Source organism: Phaethon aethereus (assembly GCF_964289735.1).
Source record: "Phaethon aethereus genome assembly, chromosome: 3".
NCBI lineage: Eukaryota > Metazoa > Chordata > Aves > Phaethontiformes > Phaethontidae > Phaethon > Phaethon aethereus.
Window position 1 is genome coordinate 67,370,162 of NC_138576.1, and position 22,675 is coordinate 67,392,836.

At 44.7% G+C, this 22,675-nt stretch overlaps 1 protein-coding gene across 1 annotated transcript in view; it reads right to left on the minus strand.

Moving 5' to 3' along the window:
- Window positions 1-5,699: 5,699 nt before the first annotated feature.
- TXLNB (taxilin beta) overlaps window positions 5,700-22,675 on the minus strand; it is a 28,025-nt gene continuing 11,049 nt past the window's right edge. The window contains exons 4-9 of the mRNA XM_081998347.1: window positions 20,519-20,713; window positions 18,738-18,857; window positions 13,953-14,027; window positions 8,774-8,866; window positions 7,582-7,677; window positions 5,700-6,603 (exon numbers count right to left, since the gene is read on the minus strand). Coding sequence (XP_081854473.1) covers window positions 5,791-6,603; window positions 7,582-7,677; window positions 8,774-8,866; window positions 13,953-14,027; window positions 18,738-18,857; window positions 20,519-20,713 — 1,392 coding nt within the window. The 3' untranslated portion in view covers window positions 5,700-5,790. The remainder of the gene's footprint in view (window positions 6,604-7,581; window positions 7,678-8,773; window positions 8,867-13,952; window positions 14,028-18,737; window positions 18,858-20,518; window positions 20,714-22,675) is intronic.

Here is a 22,675-nt window from a genome sequence, read left to right on the forward strand (position 1 = left end):
TAATCAGTGTATGAAATGATTCATGCAAATAAGAGAGCGTCCTTCCCCCCCCCCCCCCGAAAAGGAATATTCTACTAATACAGAACTTGTTTTTTTGATCAGCGAACATGAGATATTTTCTTCATCTATTCTTTGTCTCATGGCTCTTGGCCACAAGGTGTGACATTTTACCCACCTTTAGAAACACTTTTGTGCTAAGTATATAATGTTTTGCTAAGGCTGCCTTTCTCTCAGGCTGGATTGCAAGTGTTTCATCTGCACCTCAAAGCTGAATGCTGCTAATGTTGTCAGAGACAGACTGGTACTTAAGCCTCTCCCTTTTTTTCTTTTAAGCATAAAAATATTTTCCATGGGATAAATGGAGAAAGTAACCTCTAATCAGAGATGCATGAAGCAAAAGAAAAGCCAGGATCCAAACACAGGGAAATGTAAAGCTTTTCCCAGTCTTCCCGTCAGGGCCGCATGCAGCTGTGGCAGGGAGGGAGGATGCTGCGGCTGTTCCCTCCTTACGGGACATTCTTACAGGACACAGAGCACGTGCCTCATCAGGCGACAGGAATGGGTGCACGTGCGTGCCTTTGTTGCATCCTCAGGGTAAATCCAGGACTGCCCTAGCCTGGATGCCCAACTTTGGTTGCTCTGTCTGGGCATGCTTATGTTATGTGTCTCCCTTGAGTAAGGGCAAAGAGAGCATTCCCTTTAGGCCCTTGTCCATACCCATGTGATGTAGACATTGTAAAATACACGATTCTGGGCTTGTTTCTGAGCCGTTACCTCTTTTGGCTCTTCATACGCCCTTTCTTTCAGACCATCTCCAAATATAAGAGGGAGTGTGGAAGCTACTTTGCTAACGTAGAAAATTGCTGACAAATGGCATACACCCTGGCATCTTTCTTTGCCACCCCTCTCCCATGGCCAGGGCCAAAGTAGAAGATCCTCTGTTGCTCCTTGCCGGGCCTGCGAGGGGGGAGCTGGCCCGTGGTTTCTTCAGCCATCCATGGCCCAAGAGCAACTACCGCTTGACTTGTCGTGTTGGGTCAAGTGTGATGAGCGGCCAGGGCTGCAGGGCGACCTGCGCTGTCAGCCGTGTGAAGCTGTGAGTCAGTGGCGACTGTGGATCTTGACGTTTCTGGGTTTCCCCGGGGTTTGAGCGCTGGCCCAGCACTGACCTGCCACAGCCACAACCATCATCTCCTGCAACTTTGAAAGGGATGGAAGAAGTCTTTTCTAAGCAGAGAAAAAAACATTGCACCATGTTAGTGCAAAAAATTCAGGGGAAGGGGTGGCCACCAGTGCAGCAAACACTCATTTTCCATGTCTGCCCTTCCCTGTCCTCCTGACTCCCTTGTCCAGCTGGCAGGCGCTGCGTTGCGGTGCCTCAGCCCCCAGGCTGACTCGCGGGCAGGGTTATCTCCGTTCCTTATGCGTGCCCCTTGGCTAAGCAAGGTCACGGTTGGAATTTAGTATGCACAGCAACGCAGGGGTAGTGTGTGAATACAGGAGAGGAATGAGTCCTGTTGCAATTTCTTTATAAAGTAAAAAGAAAAGTCTAAGTTCAATACTGATGAGCACAATGATGTTCATTGCAAAGAGAGAAGGGCGGTGTGAATCTGGAGACGGATGCATATGTGGTTGACTGCAACCTGATTGACAAAGTGAATTTAAAGATGGCGTTAATAGTGAAGCCTATAATGAAAATTTCCCTCTATTTTATCATACGTCCCTGTTTTGGGTCATTTGCACTATTGAGGCAGTTCTGTCATCTGGATTTTGTATTCTGTGCCTGTGTCTACTTCTGTTCATTATTCTGGGAAAAGTTAAGCTGAAACAGATCAGCTCTTTCGTACTAATCTCTCATCAACAGGATTTATCATTACTGTGGTCTGCCACAGGGATCAGAAATTAGGTGAGAAGGTCGTGTTAGCATCATGGATGCAATTTTAGCTGTCATCATGAAAATCCCCTCACATTTGGATAAATTCTGGGTTATTGAAAAATGTTGTGTTTTACATGTTCAGCAGGGGAGCTGTTAAATTTTTGAGGTGACAAAGGTCAGACAAACAGAAAGGGAAAATATTTTTGTTGTTTCCTCACAACTTTTGCAAATAAAGGCTGTTGCTGGTTCGGAAGCAGTGCAGCAATGGATGTTTTTAGTAAGGATGACATAGGTACTACCACCACATTTCCTCCCCCCAAATCTGTGCCCGGTGTGAAATAAAAGCGAGACCAAAGGAGGCAACCACAGCACACACCAGGACTGATGAGACTGGCGATTATCAGTAGCAGAATGATGCTGTGGATGAGCAGCAGGGAAGACGCATGCCCCACTGCTACGTGCTGCCTCCGAATGATCACAGGAGTGTGCTGCATTTCTGTGTCTTGAGTGCGGAGGTATCCGAGGGACGTGCAGCAGAGCTGATGTGCAGGCTGCAATCCCAAAGGCTTTGGGCGAGGACACTGCTACCCTGCAGAGGCAGCTTTTGCATTGGGTACGAGTACGAGAAAAGAGCAAGAGGAGGCCAGCAATTAATTTTGAAGAAGAATGAGAGAAAGTAGGTTAACACCCAGAAATCTGTGATGGTGGTTTAAACTGCCAGTCTGACGCAATGGATGATGAACAGGTGCATGGCTAAATTTTATAGATTTTCTGCCTCTACTGAGGGTACTTCAGCCTCCCACAGCTCTATAGGCCATGAGATTACACACAAACCATCCCACAGTGTGACTATAAATGCTCCATCCAGCCTGGGACCAGCCAGAATTTTCCCTACAATTTTTTTTCCCATCTTTTGCAAACTTGTGAGACCAAATCCTGGAACTAAAATCTGGGAGGGTCACTCTCCTGTGCTTTCAGTGTTGTATGTATGCACTGAGAATGAGGAAACCATTGGATAAAATGCAGTTGGTAGATGGTATGGAAGAAGAGAAGCAACAGGTTCGTGGGTAGAAACTCCCAGAGTAACAGGAATTGCAAGTATGTGAGTGCAGTTTTAGAACTAAGAATTAAAAGGGTGAAAATGAGGAAGGTGGAATAGAGTGGGAGTGATTTTCCCAGAAGGTTGTGTAATTATTCATGAGGGATGATGCTGTAAGAATCAATCATGACTATGTAGGAAGTTTTTATCTGTAGGATCCTTGTGTCCCTGCTTGCTGAAGTTGGAAGGTATGAGGCAACAATTATATAATTAAAGATGCGACCATAATGATTATGCAAAATGGAACCAAGTCAAAGTTGCAAGGCCACATTGATCATTATTATTATTATGTAATTGAATATTTGCATGTATAAGAAAACATCAACAATTAAAGGCATTCTAAGGGCCTACTTGAAGAAAAATAAGTTGGTTTCATGCAGGTAATTACTAAAATGGCAACAGAATTAAACAAGACCAAGAAAGGAAAAAAAGCATTAATCGGTATATAAATTGCATTAATTTTAAAAGTCACCCTAACAAACAAAACTTGTACTTCTAATGGAAACTAGATTTCTACAGACTTAAGTCAATGGAAACTAAAAAAAGTAAATCAGGTGAGTATAAATTTTATCTTAGGTTAAGGATTTGTTATAGGTTAACATTTTCACAGGCGTATAAGTGGCTTGGTTTTCAGAGATGGCCATTCACTTAGGGCTTTGAATATTTGATGATCCTAATAATAGACATTTTAAATTTAAGCTGGTTGTCTTGGGCTGGCTGTAGAATGAGTGAAGAGAAACGGCATCTTCAGAGAGAAAGTAATATCTTCCATCTTGGATGCCAGTCGTACCATGAGATGACTTGTCTTCAAAAGATGCCTATTCTTCTCCACTGCTTATAAAAGGAGCTTAGGGTAACTAAGACAACTTGAATGATCTACTTTCAGATGATTAAAGACATGAAATAAATCCCTTCGGTCTTGGTGCATAACGTAAAGCGTCCACATGTGAAAACTGTAGCCGTAATAGCTACTTGTAAGGCCATATCAAAACAAGCTTTTGCAAATCACGCTCTGTATACTCCAACGGTTAGCTCTCGAGAAGGCTGGGCCAAGCAGTGCAGACACAGACATATGCAAACAGGGCATGGACCATGTTGACAGCAAGCAAAGAGTCAAACCCTGCTGGAGGTGGACGTGCTGGAAGGACTCTGTGACCACAGAGTCACCAGTCTCCTGCGGTCTGCCAAAGATGGCATCTTTTCTCTTGGTTCACCTGTATTTCAACTTTGGCTTGAATGAGTCGCACTGTCTACCGGGGCTTCTTGGGATTTGCCTATAAACATGGGTTTGTTTGATTGTAGCATTTCCCTTTCCAGTCTCTGGACATCTTGCTTAATTGCCTTTTTCAAATTCTTAAGCTACCCAGCTCAGACTCCAAAAGGCCTAGACTGAATTCAGAGGAAGGGCATGAGAAACAAGAAATGTGCCAGCAGGATTTTTTTAACCTTCTTCCAAAAAGCTTTCTTACTTTCCTTGCTTGAGACCATACAGCTGTCTGGGTAGGTACCCTCTCTTGCCCCCTTCCTTCTTTGTCTTTGTTCTTGGTGCCAGAATCAACCAGTTTCTGACAAGGTGGCTCCATTATTAAGCGGTGGCGTGTTGGCAAGCAGACGGGTAGAGCCGGTTAGACAAGGGAGGAGATGAGAATGTAGCCAGTCCCCGAAGGTGTCTGTGAGAGGGATTCCTGCTTTCCTGCTTCCTCTTTGATTCTGGGCTATTTACTTGTGCTCCACTCCGACAAACAGGGCGACAGGCAGGTGTGCTCGCCCTTCTCCTGGGAGCACCAGCACATGCAGCAGGACCAGGAGGAAGCTGTGGTGAAGAGGTTCACGTGGCTGTGACTGGGAGAGATGGGATGATCAGGAAGCATGATCTCAGGGGTGTCTTCTGGAATACATCCTGGTATCTTCTAGTGTAGCTCCACTCTGCTTTCTGCTTCTGGACTAGAAGCCAACAACTGCAACCAACTTCTGAACTTCTGACCTCCTTTGTGAGCTGGAAACAGCCATGAGCCCCTCTGTTAGGCTCGGGATCCCAAATAGTACGACAAACTAGCAGGTTTCTATTGGATGCAGAAAGAGGATTGGGACCTCTACCCTGGGAATTGCCATCAATTTGGAAATTGCTGTTGTTTTCCGTGATTTTATGAGAAATCTAGAAAAGATCTTCTCCCCTCCCCTGTAGTTCTGTTAAAACCAAAACCTTTTTTAGAATACTAAGCAGAAAAGACCAATTCAAGGTGAGGCTAAGAGCTTGTGGGTGATCAGTGCTGAGTGGTAGTTTACTTGTACAAAATTTCACCTTTTGTTATTGCACCTCTCCTTGGATATGGGTGACTGCATCGATGGTCTCACTGTTTTACTTTATAATTACAGATTCCTTTCACCTCATTTATTAAAATCACTTAGTGTCCGAGTAGGCCACCTTTTATGCAACGTCATAACAAATAGACACAATTAATTATCTTTAAATATATGTATGCAATGATTTTTGAAACATGAAACTTCAACACTTTAAAATTATTTTGCAGAATGAGATGACTCATTATGCCTGGGGAAAAAGATCCTGTAATTTTGTTGTATTTTCCTGTCATTAAGAAAATATTATGCTTCAAGCAGATGAAGGACAGCAAAATTTGCAGACCCATTATTACTGGACAGTGGTAGGAAAGAGAGTGCATTACATTTGCCTACAGGTATGTGAGTGTGTTTTAGCACCCACTTTTTCTTTCTTGAAAAAAAAAAAAAGGCATCAATTTAGAGGACAAAGTAGAGCTGTGGTTTGTAGAAGACAAGCCCGGACACACTAGTGTCTTCAATCCACTGCTTCCATGTCTGTGTCTCCTGTTTGCTCTGCAGACTGACCTTGGACAGACCTCTCCGCTGGGTCATCCACACATTCTGCAGCTTCTGGTGCACTTTTCGTGGGTACTGACGTATTCCCAAGGGGAGTGGGCATGTTTTGTGTGGGTGTTGGCACGTTGTCGGGGGTTGCTGGCATGCTTTGAATGGCTTTTGGTGTATTCGCAGTGGGTGCTGGCACGCTCTCAGGAGGTATCGGTGCACTTTCTGTGGGCATTGGCACCCTTTCTGGGAACGCGGGCATGCTTTTGGTGGGCTTTGGCACATTCTCGGCGGGTGTTGCTATGTTTTCTGTGGGCGCTGGCGGGCTCCCAGTGGGTGCTGGCATGTGTTCGGTGGGCGTTGGTGTGCTCATGCTGGGCTGCTCACGGCAATTCCTGTCCTCTGACCGTGGGGTGAGAGGAGAGGGGAGCTCCGGCACCAGGGCAGCATTACACATTTGAGTGCCACAGGTCTCTGGATCGCTGCTGCTGCTTGGGAGGGACTCACCTGCCTTGTGGGACACCCTGAAAGCTTCAGCCAGCTCCTTCAGCATGTTCTCGTCGGTAGCGCGCAGCTCAATGCTCGCCTGCTCGGAGGAGGAAGGGCTCGTATCAGTGTCGTCGTCTTCTTCTAAGATGCCATTTCCATTCACCTCTTCAGGGAACTGCGCTTGCTTTATTTTTTTGTACAATTCATTCCTCTCTTCCTGCAGAGCCCGGCAAAGGTTCTCTAGCCTCTGGATTTTCAGCACGAAACACTCATATTCCTTGGACCTCATGGCTTTCTGTGGTCAAAGACATCAGACAAAGGTGTGGACTGAGTTTGGGTGCATGCAATTCATTGGTGGAACTGGCAATTAGGAAGCAATCTGAGATCTAGGCAGCCCTCACAGGACTCTGCCAGGTGGCTGGCTTTCACCAACTGCTCTACAATAACTGTGGTCTTTTGTACTGTGGCTTCAAGAGGAAATTCACCCCTGTTACTGTAGTGTATTAGCATTCTCCATACAGGTTCAGATCAATTTCACTCAAAAATATTTGCAGGAATACCTGTTGATGGTCTGTGGAGATGTAAAAACTTAGTGGATGTCCATACAGATAAGCGTCCAAAAGCCTACCTGGACTTCTGGGGGGCATGGGTGTGAATTTTGGGGGAAAGCAAACTGTATTATATTTTTTGGTTATGTTGCTTCTAGATTCTGTGAGAGCAGCCTGAATTGGAAAACTTTATTACTTCTACACAAGTTCAGTGTACATTTGGGGTGAAACTTCAGGCAGTTCCAACATGCTTATGAATTTCCTCTGCAGTGCCCCTGTGACAGCATGTTTAAAACTATGGAGAACCACAAGTACTTGCTTTTGGCTCTTAGAGTTTGCCTACACAGGAAGTTAACAAAAGGCATGAATTTAAAGTTCATTAGCTAGAGCACATTAATTCCCTGGGTGGATGCTCTTATGCAGAAAGAAAGTAGCATGAAGTGAACTATTATCACACATTTTTAGAGCACTTAAAATTCACAGTTACATAATTCAGTTTCTCGAGGACGTAATGAATGTCTCCGCACAATCTAAAAGCCCTAGCAGTTGGCATTTTTGTCTCTTTTTTTAAAAGTCATATAATTATCACGGTAGCTTGAAAAAAGACCCTTAGATTCAAGAACAATTGTTTCATTGAGTTTTGGTGGTTTCAGGTCATCTCGTCTCCTAGTTAAAGGCATTATGTGTGGGAAGAGGTGCATCCTGAGAAGAAAAAGACCACTCACCTCTTCAATCATGTCCAGCAACGCTCTGTTACAGTTCTCAAACCTGGATTTCCATGTAGCAGTATCCTTTTCCAACTTCTTCATTTTCTTTGTCATCTATAGAAATGGGACAAAAAGCTGAATCACAACAGGAATTCCATGCTGCAGATTAAATTAGAGCAGTCCTTTTGTTTAGGTCATTGGCTGTACTCGTAACGGTACTACCAGCAGGTGTAGTGGCTGTGCTAAGTAATAGTTTATGTTAGGGGGTGGATTTAGTTTTAAGTTGCTGCCATATAGCTTTCAGCCTCCAGTCTGTAGTCCTAAAGTTGGTGATGTGTCTAAAAGTATAGCCAACTCTCAGAGTACAAGCTGTCACAAAAAACAAAAGGCAAGGAAAAGGTAACATTATTCTGTTTCTCTCTGTACAAAGACCACAGTGTTGTATTGCTGGGAGGTTAAAGAAGCGCTTGTATCTTCTGAGCCAGCACCATCAAGCAAGATCCCTCTGGATTAGTCACCTCTATACTACCTCCAACACACACTGCTAGCTATATAGCATCATCTTTCCCTTTGGTTTTCTGCAGGCTGAACTCTGTGAAGATCGTTAGATATTGCCTGGATCAAAGCACCAGGATTTTGGGTCCTTCTGGCAGAGCAGAACATTGTTTATTATGAAAGTGGGTGTGTTTGTTTGTTTTTTGATTCCCATTCATTACAGGAAATAAGTACACCAACTGCAAGTAAACAGTCACTTGGGCTTAATGGTGGGAAGGTGTCGGTGGGCTTCAACTTTGTCCGCACACTCCAGTGGGAAGTCCTGTAGCCTGTGTCAACCTTTCCATACCAGTGTCAGTCACCCAGGAGGCTCTGGGCATTCCTGGAGACATGGGCTGACAAATGCAGCTCCGGACTCCACCTTTGGTATCTCTGAGGGGTCTGTACCCAACCACCAAATTAGGTTTTAGGTAAAAAAAAGTTTGTTCTTCAAGACAATTTCAGTTTTAGCTGAAAGGAAGAGTGAAATGTTCAGCTTGCAGTGCTGAAGTCTAAGCTGCTGTCAGTTGTGGATGAGTGTGCCCCAGATCTTATTTGGATGTTGATGAGATTGTTCTCCAAAATGTGCAGAAATGTCCCCATCCCAGATAAAATTATTGCAGTGAGAAATACCAAAATCTAAAAGGAGAGTCTCAAGTACAGAACCGCTACTTACTTTCTCCATCTCTTGTTTGAACGTGGCAAACACTTCATTGCTTTTTGTCAATGTTTTCTGAAATTCTTCAAACCTTTCAGAGTAGAGAGTGATCTGCATTAACAGGGAAAAAAATAACCACAGTAATTTCAGTCTCCAGGATGGCGAACTTCTTCTTTGGTAGAAGATAATAAAACAAGTGTTGTGTTTGGACATGGAAATTAGCTCTGTTTGGAGATCATGAAGCACAAATATCAGGGAACTGAAACCCTCTGCATCTTTTTAAGGTTGCAAACTATTATGATTCCTCTGTTGCAGAAAGGAAACCTGAGAAAGAATAGAAAGATCCAGGCCAGTCATTTTACAAAGACCTGGGAATTATGGGTGCCATATTCTCCTGAATGTTGCAGCTATGATGTCTCTACACAGGGTGCCCAGAAGCAAAAGAATTCCCTAGAAGTGGAGACTTCTGAAAACATTTCCCTAGCTAACTCCGTGGAGACTTCAAGAGGACCTGTTAAGGCCTACAAAGATTTCCAGCCTTTCCTCACAAGCCCTGTATACTTCTTTTCTGTATACCATTGTGGCTGACACCTACAGGAAAGGACTCCTAGGATGACCTACAATGGAAAAGGATAATGCAATCCGTGGGCCATCTCCATGGGCAGGGACTAACCTTAGCTGATCCCACCACTGATGCTGTGCAGGACCAGGCAGTGGGATTAACTGAAGGTGAAAGCCAGCGTGGTCAGAGCTGTGCCTGAGCTCTAAGCCTTGCTTCACCATGCAGACGTTGCCAAACTCCAACTTCAACCTGAGGGTGTAAGCTCTGGCAGGCTTTAGCAGAGGAGCTCGGCACAGCCTGGCTGCCCAGCTGCTTACCTGCCTTCTTGATCACCCAACAGGCTGGCAGCTGGGTGCTACCTGGGCTACGCTGCTTCTGACATCCAAGTGATCTGGGGAGAGGCATCCCCACATCACGCTGCAGCCACCATTTCCTCTCTTCCTTCTTTCCAATCCCCGCTCGGTGGCTCAGGCTGTGGCCGGGGGCTGCACGCGATCTGCTTTACCCGACTCTGCCATTGAAGAGCAGCATCGCTGCTCCCTTCCTGTATTATCTGGCGTGCGGGGTAGCCCCACCACTGAGCAAAGCCCACCCTTCGCTTCACACTGCCGTGATCCTGCACCGGATTCCTTCAGCGAGCTGAGAGGGCACCTTGTCAGCTCTGTTTTGTAGCCTGCATGTGGACTGCAGCTGCAGGCAAGGTCAGCAAAGGCAGAGGAAATAATCCCCTGCCAGCCTTTTCTGCCAGCTTCACTTCACATCATGAAGCAGAGCGGAAGAAAGATCTGTTGCAATGTGCCCACATTTAAGATTAGGGCTCCATATTTTGCTATCAGTTTGTACCTGGTAGCCACATGAAAATTCATCTGTGGCTGTACTTTGTCAGTAGGACATATTTTTATCTGTGGGCATTTTTGAAGAAAATTGTTCTAAAGATCTGAGTGTTTCTGTAAGAGTCTCTTGGTTTCTACTTTTTCTGTTTTTCTGAGTGGGAAAAGCACTTTCAAAGGAGGAGGCTACATAGATAAAGCACTGTTATCTGCTCTTTGGGAAAGAAGACCAGCTCCAACTCAGCCACTTCCTTCTGGCACCAGAGCATCCCCAGCAGTGTTTTGGTGGTCGGACATTTCATCTGTCCAGCCGACAGCTCTCGTTAGAAAAAGCGCAATCGGCGTAACACGCCGTGGCTGAGGCGGGATGGGCGCAGGGCATCGGGAGGTGCAAGAGCAGCCTGCGCTATTCAGCCCTCTGGCTGGGGGCTGGCTGCCCTCCCCGCGCCGGCGGGGAGCTGACGGCATGGTTAGCTGGGAGCTATTTCGTGAGGTGCCAGCCGATATGCACCCTCCCCTGACACTGCGCTTCAGTTACTGAGGAAAAGAAGATTTAGAAAATGTTGCTAATAGTGGGGTGGGTTTAATATGGTTATATTCTGATTCATAGTCATTCCGGTTAGTTGTTACGACGCTCCTTAGAAAATGCCGTGGCCACAATTGCCGTGTAGGGTGGATGTGCCCGAGCTCGGGTTAAGCTAGGTAGTTAGTGTCCCGGTGGCCATGAGTACGGCACTGGCTGCAGCCCTTCCCCGCCAAGCTGGGTGAAGGCATGGGAGGTTAATCCTCGCAGAGCTCTGTGGTGCCAGTATCGGAGCTAGCTGGCCTGAAGCTTGCACGTGTGTATTTATCCTAGACTGTGACCTATGCACAAACAGAAACGCAGAGGGATTTGTTTCAGCAGCCTGAGTGGGATGCTGATACCAAGTGAGACATTTGGAATACACATCGTGGCTCTAAGGAGAAATGTCTGCACACCCCAAAGCCAGGTGAGGGAGCAGGGGTGGGAGCCAGCAAACTGGGGCTCCTAGCCCAGAGCCGTTGTCTTAAAAAAACTCACCTAAAGCTCTCTGTCTCTGCTTTTCCCTTCCAACTTTTGCCTATTGTTTAATAAGATTAAAAACCTTTCAGGTTTGAACAGGGCAAGCTCTGATCTTGGCTGGGGCCCTAGGCAGTACCGTAGCACCAGGAATAGCTTCTGCAATTTAAATCTGAATAATAGATGAATATTTTCATAGCAGCTGGGAACAGCCTGTGAACGCTGTCTCTCGCCAGGAGCAGGCACACATGCTCCTCAGCTGGGGAGATGAGGACCCCCTCGCTGCTGCCCACCACCCGCCCCGCTCCCCTAACGGCGTGGGCAGGGGGAGCGGAGGCAGCCCTGCTGCCAGGTGAGGGCTTGGAAGTGCAAAAGGCTTCAGGGCAGCTCAGCGTCACCTGCCGTGAGGGGGCTGCAGGGAGGACGCCCCTTTGCCTCTCTTACGCTCTTCTCGTTGCCATAGCCCGCACTGTGCCGGCTACAGAAAAATTAAAGGCCTCAGCTCAAAGCATGAAGCTAAAAAAGTCAGCCTGAGCAACATGCCTGGGGAGGGCATGCAGCATCCTGGGAAGCACCGCTGTGGTTTGGCTGTGTTCCCTGAGCTGGTGCCGGATCCCAGGTTTGGCTGTCTCAGGCACACCGTGCCGTCCAGAGACAGGCTGGCACAAAGCTGATGTCCCCTGGTTCCTTACAGCTCAAGGAAGCACTGTGTGTTCATCACCTCCTCTAAAATGGAGTGGTACCTCACCCGCTATAGCGGGCAGTGAGGGCTATATTATGGCTTCTCCTCATCTCATTGACCAATGCCTTCTCATCATTTCCATGCAGCTGTTCCTCTGTTAATATCTGCCTTGTGCTGTTTGCATCAAGGAGCTCTTTATGCTCTTTCTGTTCTGTGTTTGCACAGCACCTTGCATGATGGCATCTGGTCCGTGAGGGAGTCCCTTCAGTGCTACCATACTGGAAATAATAATAATCATCATCATCATCATCCTCCCAGTAATTCCAAATGGAGGCTGCTGTGTAAGTGACAGCTCTCACACTTGAGCATAACACCTAACTGCATGTTTCATTTCAGCAAGTGAATCAGTTTTTGTCTAACCAAGTCTGCAAGGGGCACATGTGTTATCAATGCCTTTGCAGACTTGTTTGACTGGATTTTTCTACAAACAATTTTACCGTTTCAAATGTATGCTTAATATAGTCTACCTTTTATCAATACCTTCAGTTTCATTAAACTGGCTACAGAGGCCTGCCTGACTACAAGACTCTTTCTGGTTGAACATAAAAGTTTAATTAAAACCACTCTGAGAGAAGTGGGAGCAGGTTTGCAGTTGGGATGGACTCAGCTGGAAGCCTTTGGGATTTGGTTGCAGAACCTGTCAAACTGGTGTCAGCAGCACTTTATGTGATATTCTTCGGTGTGCTACCTGCTTATCTTAGCCTTTGGAACAACACGTGAAGGACAGCGTGTTTCCAGGTTATCAGTTTAACACTAGCCTTTCTTGAATGCTCAACAGGTAGGAATTAGTCTATCTACAAGGGCAGATCTGGAACAACTTACCAGTACTGTAAACCGTGAGCAAGGAGGGGGCCTGCTGATGGGTGAGGAGCTGGGCAGCTGCCGAGGGGCTGCAGGACTGATACCCACCCTGCAAGCTCTGCTGGGCGGGGACCTTTCCCACAGACAGATCTAAGAAGATAAATCTGCATGACTGTTTCTGTAAGTCTAGGAAAATCTACAGTTGCTGTCTCTTTTTGATGTGGACGTCCAGCATGTCACGTAGTCTTCCCACTCGTATTCAAGGTCGCTTACTGCATTTCTCTCAAAGTGTAGTATCTGCCTTTCACTCCAGCCTGACTCTTAGTGTAAATTTGGCAACTAATTTTATTTTATTGAATGTTTCAAATTCTAACTGAATACTGAAATCCTAGAGGACCCTTTGTATAAGCCTTTAGCAGGCAGAATTCCTGCTGAAGTTAATGAAAGCTCTGCCTTCTCACCCCAGTCCAGAAAAGCACCTGAGCACATCAGGTCCAGTTTGGTAAAACATGTCTCACAATATCTATGTACTTCAGTGCTTCGCTGGATTAGAAACCTGCCTGAAGGTTAGCTAAGGTGAATAATCAAGCCAAGGCACATACATTGCTGTGTGGCTGAGTACTGTAAACACTCATAAATCGTAGAATCACAGAATGGTTTCTGTCAGAAGGGACCTTTAAAGATCATCTAGTACAACCCCCCTGCCTTGGGCAGGGACATCTTCCATTAGACCAGGCTGCTCAAAGGCCTGTTCAACCTGGCTTTGAATATTTCCAGTGATGGAACATCCACAACTTCTCTGGGCAACTTGTTCCAGTGTCTCACCATCCTCATAGTAAAAAGTTTCTTCCTTATATCTAATCTGAATCTACCCTCTTTTAGTGTAAAACTGTTACCCCTGCTCCTGTAACTACAGGCCCTGGTAAAAAGGCTGTCTCCATCTTTCCCTGTAAGTATTGAAAGGCAACACATGATAAGGTCTCCCCAGAGCCTTCTCTTCTCCGAGGCTAAATGACCTACATGCCACACTATGATCTGCAATATGGGCATTACCTTACAGTTGGCTTGAAAATAGCCTGTTTCCTTTGCAATAGTCTGTGGGGTGTAGAATGAGGCTAGAAGGAATATATAGAAAGTAGTTTGGATACTTTACCTGGAACGTGCCTCATGGGTTAAAAACTGGGAAACAAAGGCACACCATGCAATCACCTCTCCTACGTCACCTGTGCCTGCAGGATAGTCTCTTGCTCCTTTAACATTTTGGCCTGGAGCTTCCATTCTGCAGCTTGGTTCAGGAGCTGTGTTTTGGGCAACAGAGAGAAAATCGTTAGGTCCCTAGTTTATCCGTTGGAAATCCTCATCCTCTAGCTACCTATGCTTTTGCCACGGCTACCTTGATAAGGAGTGATCTAACTTTCAGATGAATGCAATTAGAGGAGTTAGGCAAGACAGAGTATTTAGTGTTTTCCAGGGACAGGGCATTTGGGTGGCAAAGGCATATTTGAACAGGAGTTTATAACCTACTTGGAATGAAGTGTGCAGTACAGTGGGCTCTAAAAAGTGTGGTATTTAACCATATCTTCACCAGACTTTTAGAACATGGTTATGATACTTTCTGGCACTTTCATTTCAGCACAGCTCCAGCCAAATTCCTGCTCTCCAGTGAGAGCTCCAGTGAGCCAACTGGTTAGGCCAAACATATTGTAAAAAAAGAATGATAATGATAGTTTGAGAAAAGAGATATAAACAAGTTAGTTTACCACAGGACTTTCTTCTGTTGGATTAAATTGTACTGTTTAAAATAGCATAGTTGGGCTCTGAAAATATATTGAAAATAAAAGTACTGTGTAAGTCAATAGATCCTACTCTTATATTGAAAGTGAAAGGTGAGTATAACCACATGCAGAAAATGTATTTGATTGCTAGTAAAAACTTATATTCTAACTATTTTGTTGGAAATAACACGTGTAAACTACTTGAATACCATCTGGCAAAAGAGCTGAGGATGTACCCTACAAACGCTGACTGAACGACATAATGAATTCCCTCCCTGTCTGTAGCTGTTTGTGGCACAAAGACTATCTGAATTACACTTGTTGCCCATGTAGATACATATATATATATTAGCTCTAGAAAAATATTTTTTCCATCAGTTTGGCCTTTTGATTTGGTCCCATTGAATTTTTACAATTTCCTAAATCAGAATGTTTTACAGCTCAAGTATGCATTGTATGAAGAAATATCACATTCTGTTTTATACCTGCCTCTCAATATTTATTTTCAGAATTTAATGTGATGTTTGTTTCAAAGAAGATAAGTAAAATACTTGAATTTAGATTTTATTGACTAAAATTCCAAATAGATTGTGTCATAGCCAGTAAAAAGAGATGGTATGTGTAGGCCTAGGTTAATGAACATAAGTTCATGCATTTGTTTTCTTGGAAGAGGGTATGTTTTACACACACAATAATAATGTTTTTTTTTAAAGTTGGATGAAATCTGGATTTTTAAGTTTCACGTTCCTTTGATATCTACTTCTTTGGGGTTTGGGTTTTGGTTTTGGTTTTTTTTGTGGTTTTTTGTTTTGTATTGTTTTGTTTTTTAAGGAATTATAGGGTGTCTTGTTTGAATGATTTAATGAAATGTGCTTTGAAAACCTTCAGAGCTACCCAGTCTCTAGGCCAGTCATTAATTCCAAGAACTGGGCTTTTGTCCGGATTGCTTAAATCTCAGCTAGGGTTACCTTTGTATCCAGTGTGCCTGGGATAACGAAAATGGCCCACCTCCCGTGGCATGTCTTCTGCCACAGCACAAGGGATGGACAGAGAAGGCAAAGAAAAATTGCTTTTTTTGCCTGTTAATGAAATCCTTCTTCTCTCCTACTGACCCACATAGCTTCTGCAGCTGGTAAAAATCCAGGAGTTAATAAACTCTTCTGTAATGGAAGCAAGACACAGAGAGGCTTGCTCAAATTAGCACACACTCTTATGCAGCCTGAGGTCATCTGCAAACACCAAGCTGGGAGAAAATGAATCAGGAGAACTGATACTTTTATTAATAGGCTATGAAGTGTTAACAAGGAGGCTGAAGTATAAAGAAAGGAATAAATATTGCATGTGGTGTTTACAAAGCAGCACTTCAGTGAAGTGTGATGATGTTATACTATATTATTAGAGCTGTGATAGCTGCTGGAGGCCCAGACGGTCACATCACGCTCAGGACTAAAAAAGCCAGGCCCCAAGAAGATACATTCCCATTTAATGACATGGATCTAGGAACTGGCTTAATAAAAATTTAGCTTCTCTTTTTGCTGCCAGACTCTGCAAATTCCAGTTATGTAGAAATCTGATCAATACCTTCCAGTCATATACTTGAAAGCCACAGAGGCTTTAAACTGCAATTAATTGCACTTCAAAGTTGGTATTACAAGTGCTAAAAATGTATGGTATGGGGAGGAAGTCCAAGTAGCGCTGACCAGTTATGGGATGATAGTTAAATTGCATCCTTAGATAAAGTTGACCCTTTGGGAAGGCCACACAGGATGAACTGTTGCTCCTTACATAGGGAATCACATTCTCAGTTGCATGTGTAGAGTGAATTGTGCAAGCAGCGAGATGACCAGCCTATTGAGATGTGGTGTACAGAGGCTGCAGCAGGGGACATCTCTCCTTGCCTGAAGTAAAGAAATTTTGGTCAGGGGCAAAGATTCCTACATGGAACAACTGCATAGGAAGACATCAAATTGAGTCTTCAAAGAGTAATCAAATAGGTAAAAGAATATAAAAAAAATATTTTAATGACATTTTCAAAATCCTGCAGCAAAATTCATCCACAGGAATGTAAAAAAATAGTATGGAGAGAACTGGCATATAGTTCTGAAAGCCTTTCCCTCGAATGACAGGATGCTGAAATGCAGTAAGGCTCTGACTTTGCACATTACTGAGCTGGAGAAGGATACAGCTAAAGGAGAGGACTCCATCAGAGCCACCTTGATTTCATACATACATGCACACACATTACTCCCACAGACACTAGCACGATAGCTGGGTGGCTGGGACTAAGCGCTCAGCAATACGACTGAGGTGGGAGACAAGTGTAGGCCAGCTCGCTGGGTGCTGGGCTACCTGTGGTGTATCACGACGCACTAATTGTGCCTTGACTCGTTGCCTGGCTTTTAGCCGGTCACTTAAGCTCCTCAGTTAAATCTACCTTGCTCTGAGGTAATGTTAGCCATGCATCACCAGCCTACCTCAAAGGCAGGGTTTTTAAGCATTAGCTTGGACGGTGTGAAAAATGTTCTTTTACATGGTGCATATCATTATACACCCACTACCTAAAGGCTTTGTGGCTTGCTTTCGAACATGTTATTTCATAGGCGCTAGTCATACATACAGCAAAGACACAAAGAAAATCTCCCACTCCCGAACGTAGATGGTGATGACTTTCACTGCTTTAAAAGAAATGAAAATAATAAAACTGTGCGTATCAGTTCTGGATAAAATATGCAAAGAAGGTTTGGCTAGAAACAGGGCCAGTCACAGGCAACAGGCAGCCCCAAAACTCACGTTCTGTAAGACACAGCAGGAAAGGTCACTGATATATATATGCATAGGTTGATTTTCCGTAGAGCCAATGCCCTATCTTTCACATCTTTTTCTTCTTTTTAGTGTATCTGAAAAATCCAGTATCTGAAAATCTGAAAAACCCCCAGTATCTGAAATCTGCTACTCAGTAGCAAATCTCACAGTGACTGCAGTAAAGTAAGCCCAAATTTGCTTTGTCATTGTAAGGGATTTCTTGGAAATGTTTCCTGGGGTTTGAATCTGCCAAGAATCAATTGTCATGAATGAAATTTTGGCTTTTGGCTTTGCACAGGCCTCACAGTGAAAGGGAGTAACTCAGCTGGACCACAGATTGCCATGCAGTGACATGCAGATGTGCACGTGGAGAAGCCCCAGCTCCTCTTCCCTCTCAGGCTTGAGCTGGGAGTAAAGTTGAGCAGCCGTGGGTGTCCCCGCCGCAAGACTGGTACAGGGAAGGAGGACAAATGCTCTTATGGGCAATTTCTGGTAAGAGGTGTTTGCTGTGTTTCCCTTGTGCTCCACCCACAGGGCTTAGAGCCCCTCATATTCATCCATATTTTATGATCCTTTGGCCACGCCTGTGCTAATGTACTTGTTTCTAGATATGGGGAGGGGGTAAATATCCTCTCTTAAGAGCTTTCTCATGCTGCTCCTGAGTTAGCTGGAGGACTGGTGAAAACCAAAGCTTTCTTCCAGCCCATGAGAGCCTGTTGCTCCCCGAGAGCCGTCTCAGCTGCTGCCTCCGCTGAGAAGAGGGACTAGATGTTAGCGTCGAACTCCCACCCTTTGTAGATGTTAGGAGTGCTGTGAAAATACCAGACAGGCTGAGAAAATTAATTTTGATCTGACTGAGTTGCAAAATGTGTGAGACCAGGGAGGAGTGCCCTCCTCCCACGCCAGCTGTGCCTGCGGGGGACATCCCTCCTGCTCTTTGCTGTCCCCCGCTCGAGGTGTCCCCTCCGCCAGGTCGGGTGGACATCTGGGGAGGCTCTCAGCCTGGGGGGTTACTGGCCTCCAGCCATCTCACTTTAACCCCATGTTCTTCTTCTCCTCTCTTGATTGATAGTTCAAATGTGCTCATTTATCATGTGAGGAGATGGAGTATCAAATATCAGAGCTGTTTGGAAACTAATGGCCTCACCTGACCCAACGTCACGATGAATCGACTGTGTAGTAACAGTGAGCTAGCTGGAGCGGTCTGCTCTAGCCTACCGCTCTGCAGTTTGGCTCAAAAGCTGTAAATGCCGGTGAAAGCAACCTTTCAGGGGCTGTTCCTGTACATCGAGCACTGATGGCAGCAATACGAATGCCTCTGCTACTGTATCCCACCTCGGACTGAAGAACCAATATATTAGTGAAATAGCATGCAGGGCTCAGATTTGCCTAAACTTAGGTAAAAGACAGACAGATTAGAAGGATAGGTACGTATTCCTTTTCTTTCTGATGTCGCTCCTCGGCTTCCTTCATCATTTCCTGGGACTGCTCCAACTTGGCATCCACCAGTTTCTGTTGAAGTTCTCTGTGCTTAAATATTTTATCAAGGTGCTGTAAGAAAACAAATTCTGCTGAATGCGCAGGTTTGATTGTGTACACAGACCTTCACACTCATGCATACACAGCTATCTAGTGGAACACTCATAAGACAAAAATATTGCAAAACAGAAGGACTCCCAACCTATTGCAATTACTAAAAAACTACAGTGCTGATAAGAAGAAACTGTGCCAGAATTTGCATGGGAAGGGAAACCTGCTTACATTATCTGTTTTGATTTATTATAGCAAAAAAAAGTTTTTTAAAAAGCACCTTAGTATCTTTGCTGGTTCTATGGTCTACATATGAAGTCATCAGTATAATCCAATATAACTGCAGAGCAAATACTTGCTTATCAATAATAAATATGCAGGGACACACTTTTTTTGGAGCTGGAGTGGCCTGCAGATCCAAGCCACTGTGTGGATAAATGCGCAAAGGTACACTGCAGTCCTTGGGAGCATGTGCACAGCTCATGCCCTCCTCTCTCTAATTACAAGCTCCGTACATCCCCTTTGCTCTGGCCTCACATGCGTAACGTGGGCTTGGAGGGCCTGGGTGAAAGTGCACGAGTAGGGATGGGGAGGAGATCAGACCAGAGTAGGGATGGGGAGGAGATCAGACCAGATGAACCAGAGGCCTCCTCTGGCCTGGAAAACATCTGGCTCCATGGTGACCTTCAGGAGGTAATGTTGCTGAGAGCCCTCTTCACTCTCACTTCATTTAGATAAAATTCACAGGAGCAAATATTCTGAGCGCATGCCTCCGCTTTACATTGTCTTCTCATAGAAACCACAAGCCAGGAATGTACATTTCCTTCATTCAGCATGAGACTTCACACATGATGCAACAGATCTGGAAATGCATGTATTGAATCGGGCATTCCAGATTGTAAGGACAGATTATTTATCTTTTATTCAGTATGATAATGTTGTCTGGTTGCACTGAGGCTCACAGTAAATGTATTTAGAAACAATAAACAGACCCATTATGATGTTTGTTAGTATTTGTCATCCAAGTAAAAAAAAAAGGTATTTTGGGATTTTACTGGAGGAAGTTTTTGTGTCAAAATTTTCTGACCAACTCTAATGTTTACTGGAAGAATAATTTCCCATCTGTCTATCGACTGCTAGATCTTATGGTGAGCGTTGTGCCTGCAAAGAAGAATCTATTCCAATGCAAAGGGCCTCCTTTATCTGTTGTCTTCATTTTCTGCTTCTGGGAAGGGTCAAAGCATTTACTCCAGAGCCCTTCTCAGCAACCTGTGTCTGGGGGGAACAAAAGCGTCTTTGGCATCACCAGCAGAGCAGGCTGTCCACAAAAGATGGGAGCTGGGAGGTGGTCGATGGGGACTGTTTGGGGGGAAGAAGGAAAGGGGTGCTGGGGGGGCTCCCTGGGGATTTGGGGGAGCTGTGAGGGGGCCGGGGGGCAGCTTAGCAGGCAACTGGCACACCTTGCTGTGCGGGCCCCTCTCCCCGCAGAGGCTAGGCTGCCGGCGGTGCCGCCGGCGGGGTGCTGGCCCCCGCAACACCTTGCCCGCGGAGTTCGCCATGCGGAGCCCGCGGTGGGGGCTGCCCTCGGTACCTCCACGAGACACCCGAACGAGAACCAGCGGGGAGGACAGGTGGGCCGATGCTTTCCGCTTCCCCCGCCGGCACCGGGGTGTTGCTCTCACCTCTTCCCGCAGCTCGTACTGGTCAATGATGCTTTTCAGCTTCTCTGCCAGCTCCGTGTTCTCTTGGCAGAGCTTCATGTTCCTTTCGCTTTGCTGCTCGATCTGAGCCTGGATTTCACTCAGCGTGCCCTGGAAATGATTAGTTATTTCTTTCCTCTTCTCATCTTCCTCTCGTGCCCGCTGAATGGTTTCCTCCTGTTGCCAAATGGGAGAGAACGCAGCCGTGTAGGTAAGACGTGTGATAAGCAGTTCCAGAAAGGTACCGTTTCGGAGCAGCATAAGGCTTCCCTTTGAAGGATTATACGTGTTTGCATTCCTCTTTGGCGATTTTCTTGCTTTCATCTGCTCCAGCATTAGGCATGATTCTAAATTTACAGAGCAAATTACACAGTGGCCTTGAAAAAATTAGGGAACTAAGAATTTGCATTTATAAAGATAGATGTAGAGCAGAGTTTCAGATCAAAGCAAGCCTGGAAAAGGGGACATACATGCATGTCTTGATTCATGATACTGCAGCGCAGCTTTTGCTTTGGAAGAAGATATTCAGTGAAAGTAGTCAAAAGCTCTTTTGTCGAAATTCGTTTTGATTGAATTAAAAAATCACCCTTTAAAATGCCTCTTTTTAACTAGGAATCCTCATATCAAATTTATGGTCTCTGGGATTTTTATTTTTAAGAGAAATCCATCACTTTCTGTAGAATCCCTCCCAATTCCTTCCCTAACTTTTTGACTGACACCAACATGTGCACTAATTTATTAGGTAGAGGAATCAAGGAAAGCTTGTGGGCTGTTTCTTATGGAATCAAAGCAGAGAATCACAATTTTGCCTGGAGAAAGATTGATGGAAATTTTTTTTTTACCAGTTATTGAAATTCTGGTTTGGATTTATTTATGTAAAAGATAATGCAGAAAGAATCTGGATTCATTGCTTTGGATCCAGAAATACGGACTATTTTTATTCCTTACTCATTTGCTTCCAGGGCAGTCTGCCCTTCTGGGAAATGTAATCCTGACGTACAGTGGCTTGGACCGTATCTGTTGTAGTTACAAATCATGCCAGAACGACGTTAAGAACCCACTCCACAGCATGGAAATGGCATACTCTAATAAGGTTTCAACCAGCATGATCATTTACATAAAAATCTCTGCTAACACTGCATATGGCTATTTTCTATAAATATACTTGAATAAAGCCTTAGCTGACTCTAATGAGGCATAATTTTATCATAAATGTGACATAAAAGGTGTTGATTCAGGCCTTACTCTTAAAGTAAGATGAGGACCGAATGATCCAATATCTACTTAGCATGAACAACACAAGCCTGATCTTGGACAACTGCTGTTCAAGGTGGGAGATGTTTGTCCTTTCGCTGACCGGGGAGTGACAAAGATGACAATGCCTCGGATGACGGGAGGAAAGTATTGGAGCCATTGGTGCTAATAACGCCGTAGAGCACGGAAATTACCACAAAGCCCTGCTGTGCTCAGCAGTTTACACAAGAACACGTGTGTGTACCCACAAACAGAGTAAAACAGTGTGTGAGCCCAGAAGGACTCTCGTTCTTACGAGGAAGAAAGAATTTCAGACCGAGCTGGGCAAATGACTTGAGGGGGTCCTGGTTCAGTACCTGGGTTGGAAATTGGACACGTGAAAAATTTGCAGCAAGACTAAGGAGAAGCTCTCTAAATATTTCTTTTTTAAATTGGTGAGAGTGATTTTGGATTAGCCTGAAGCATTTTGCTTGACCAGAAATTTGTAGTTACTTTCTGTTTAACTCTTTTCAGGACAATTTTGAAAAGAAATGCTGTTCCAAAGTAGAGTTAAAAATGCTACTCAGAAGTTGTTTTAAATCAACTGCTTTAGCATTCCCAAAATGAAACATTTCCTTTTCTTTTGAAAGGGGATGTTTACAATGTTGTCCTTTTTATTTTTGTTTGAAACTTTGGCAAATTTAACTTGAATTCCTAGATAGTTTTGATCAAGCCAGAACTCCGTTTTACCTCTAATATACTAGTTAAAAAACTGCTCATGCCTTTTTGTTCTCCATTGTATAGGTGCAGCCGTGAGCAGGGAGAAGAGTGACAAGGTGCTTTCACTTCAAGAAGTCAGAGTGAGAAATTAAACTTGCATGTCTGGAGTCCTATTTCTACGGCTTC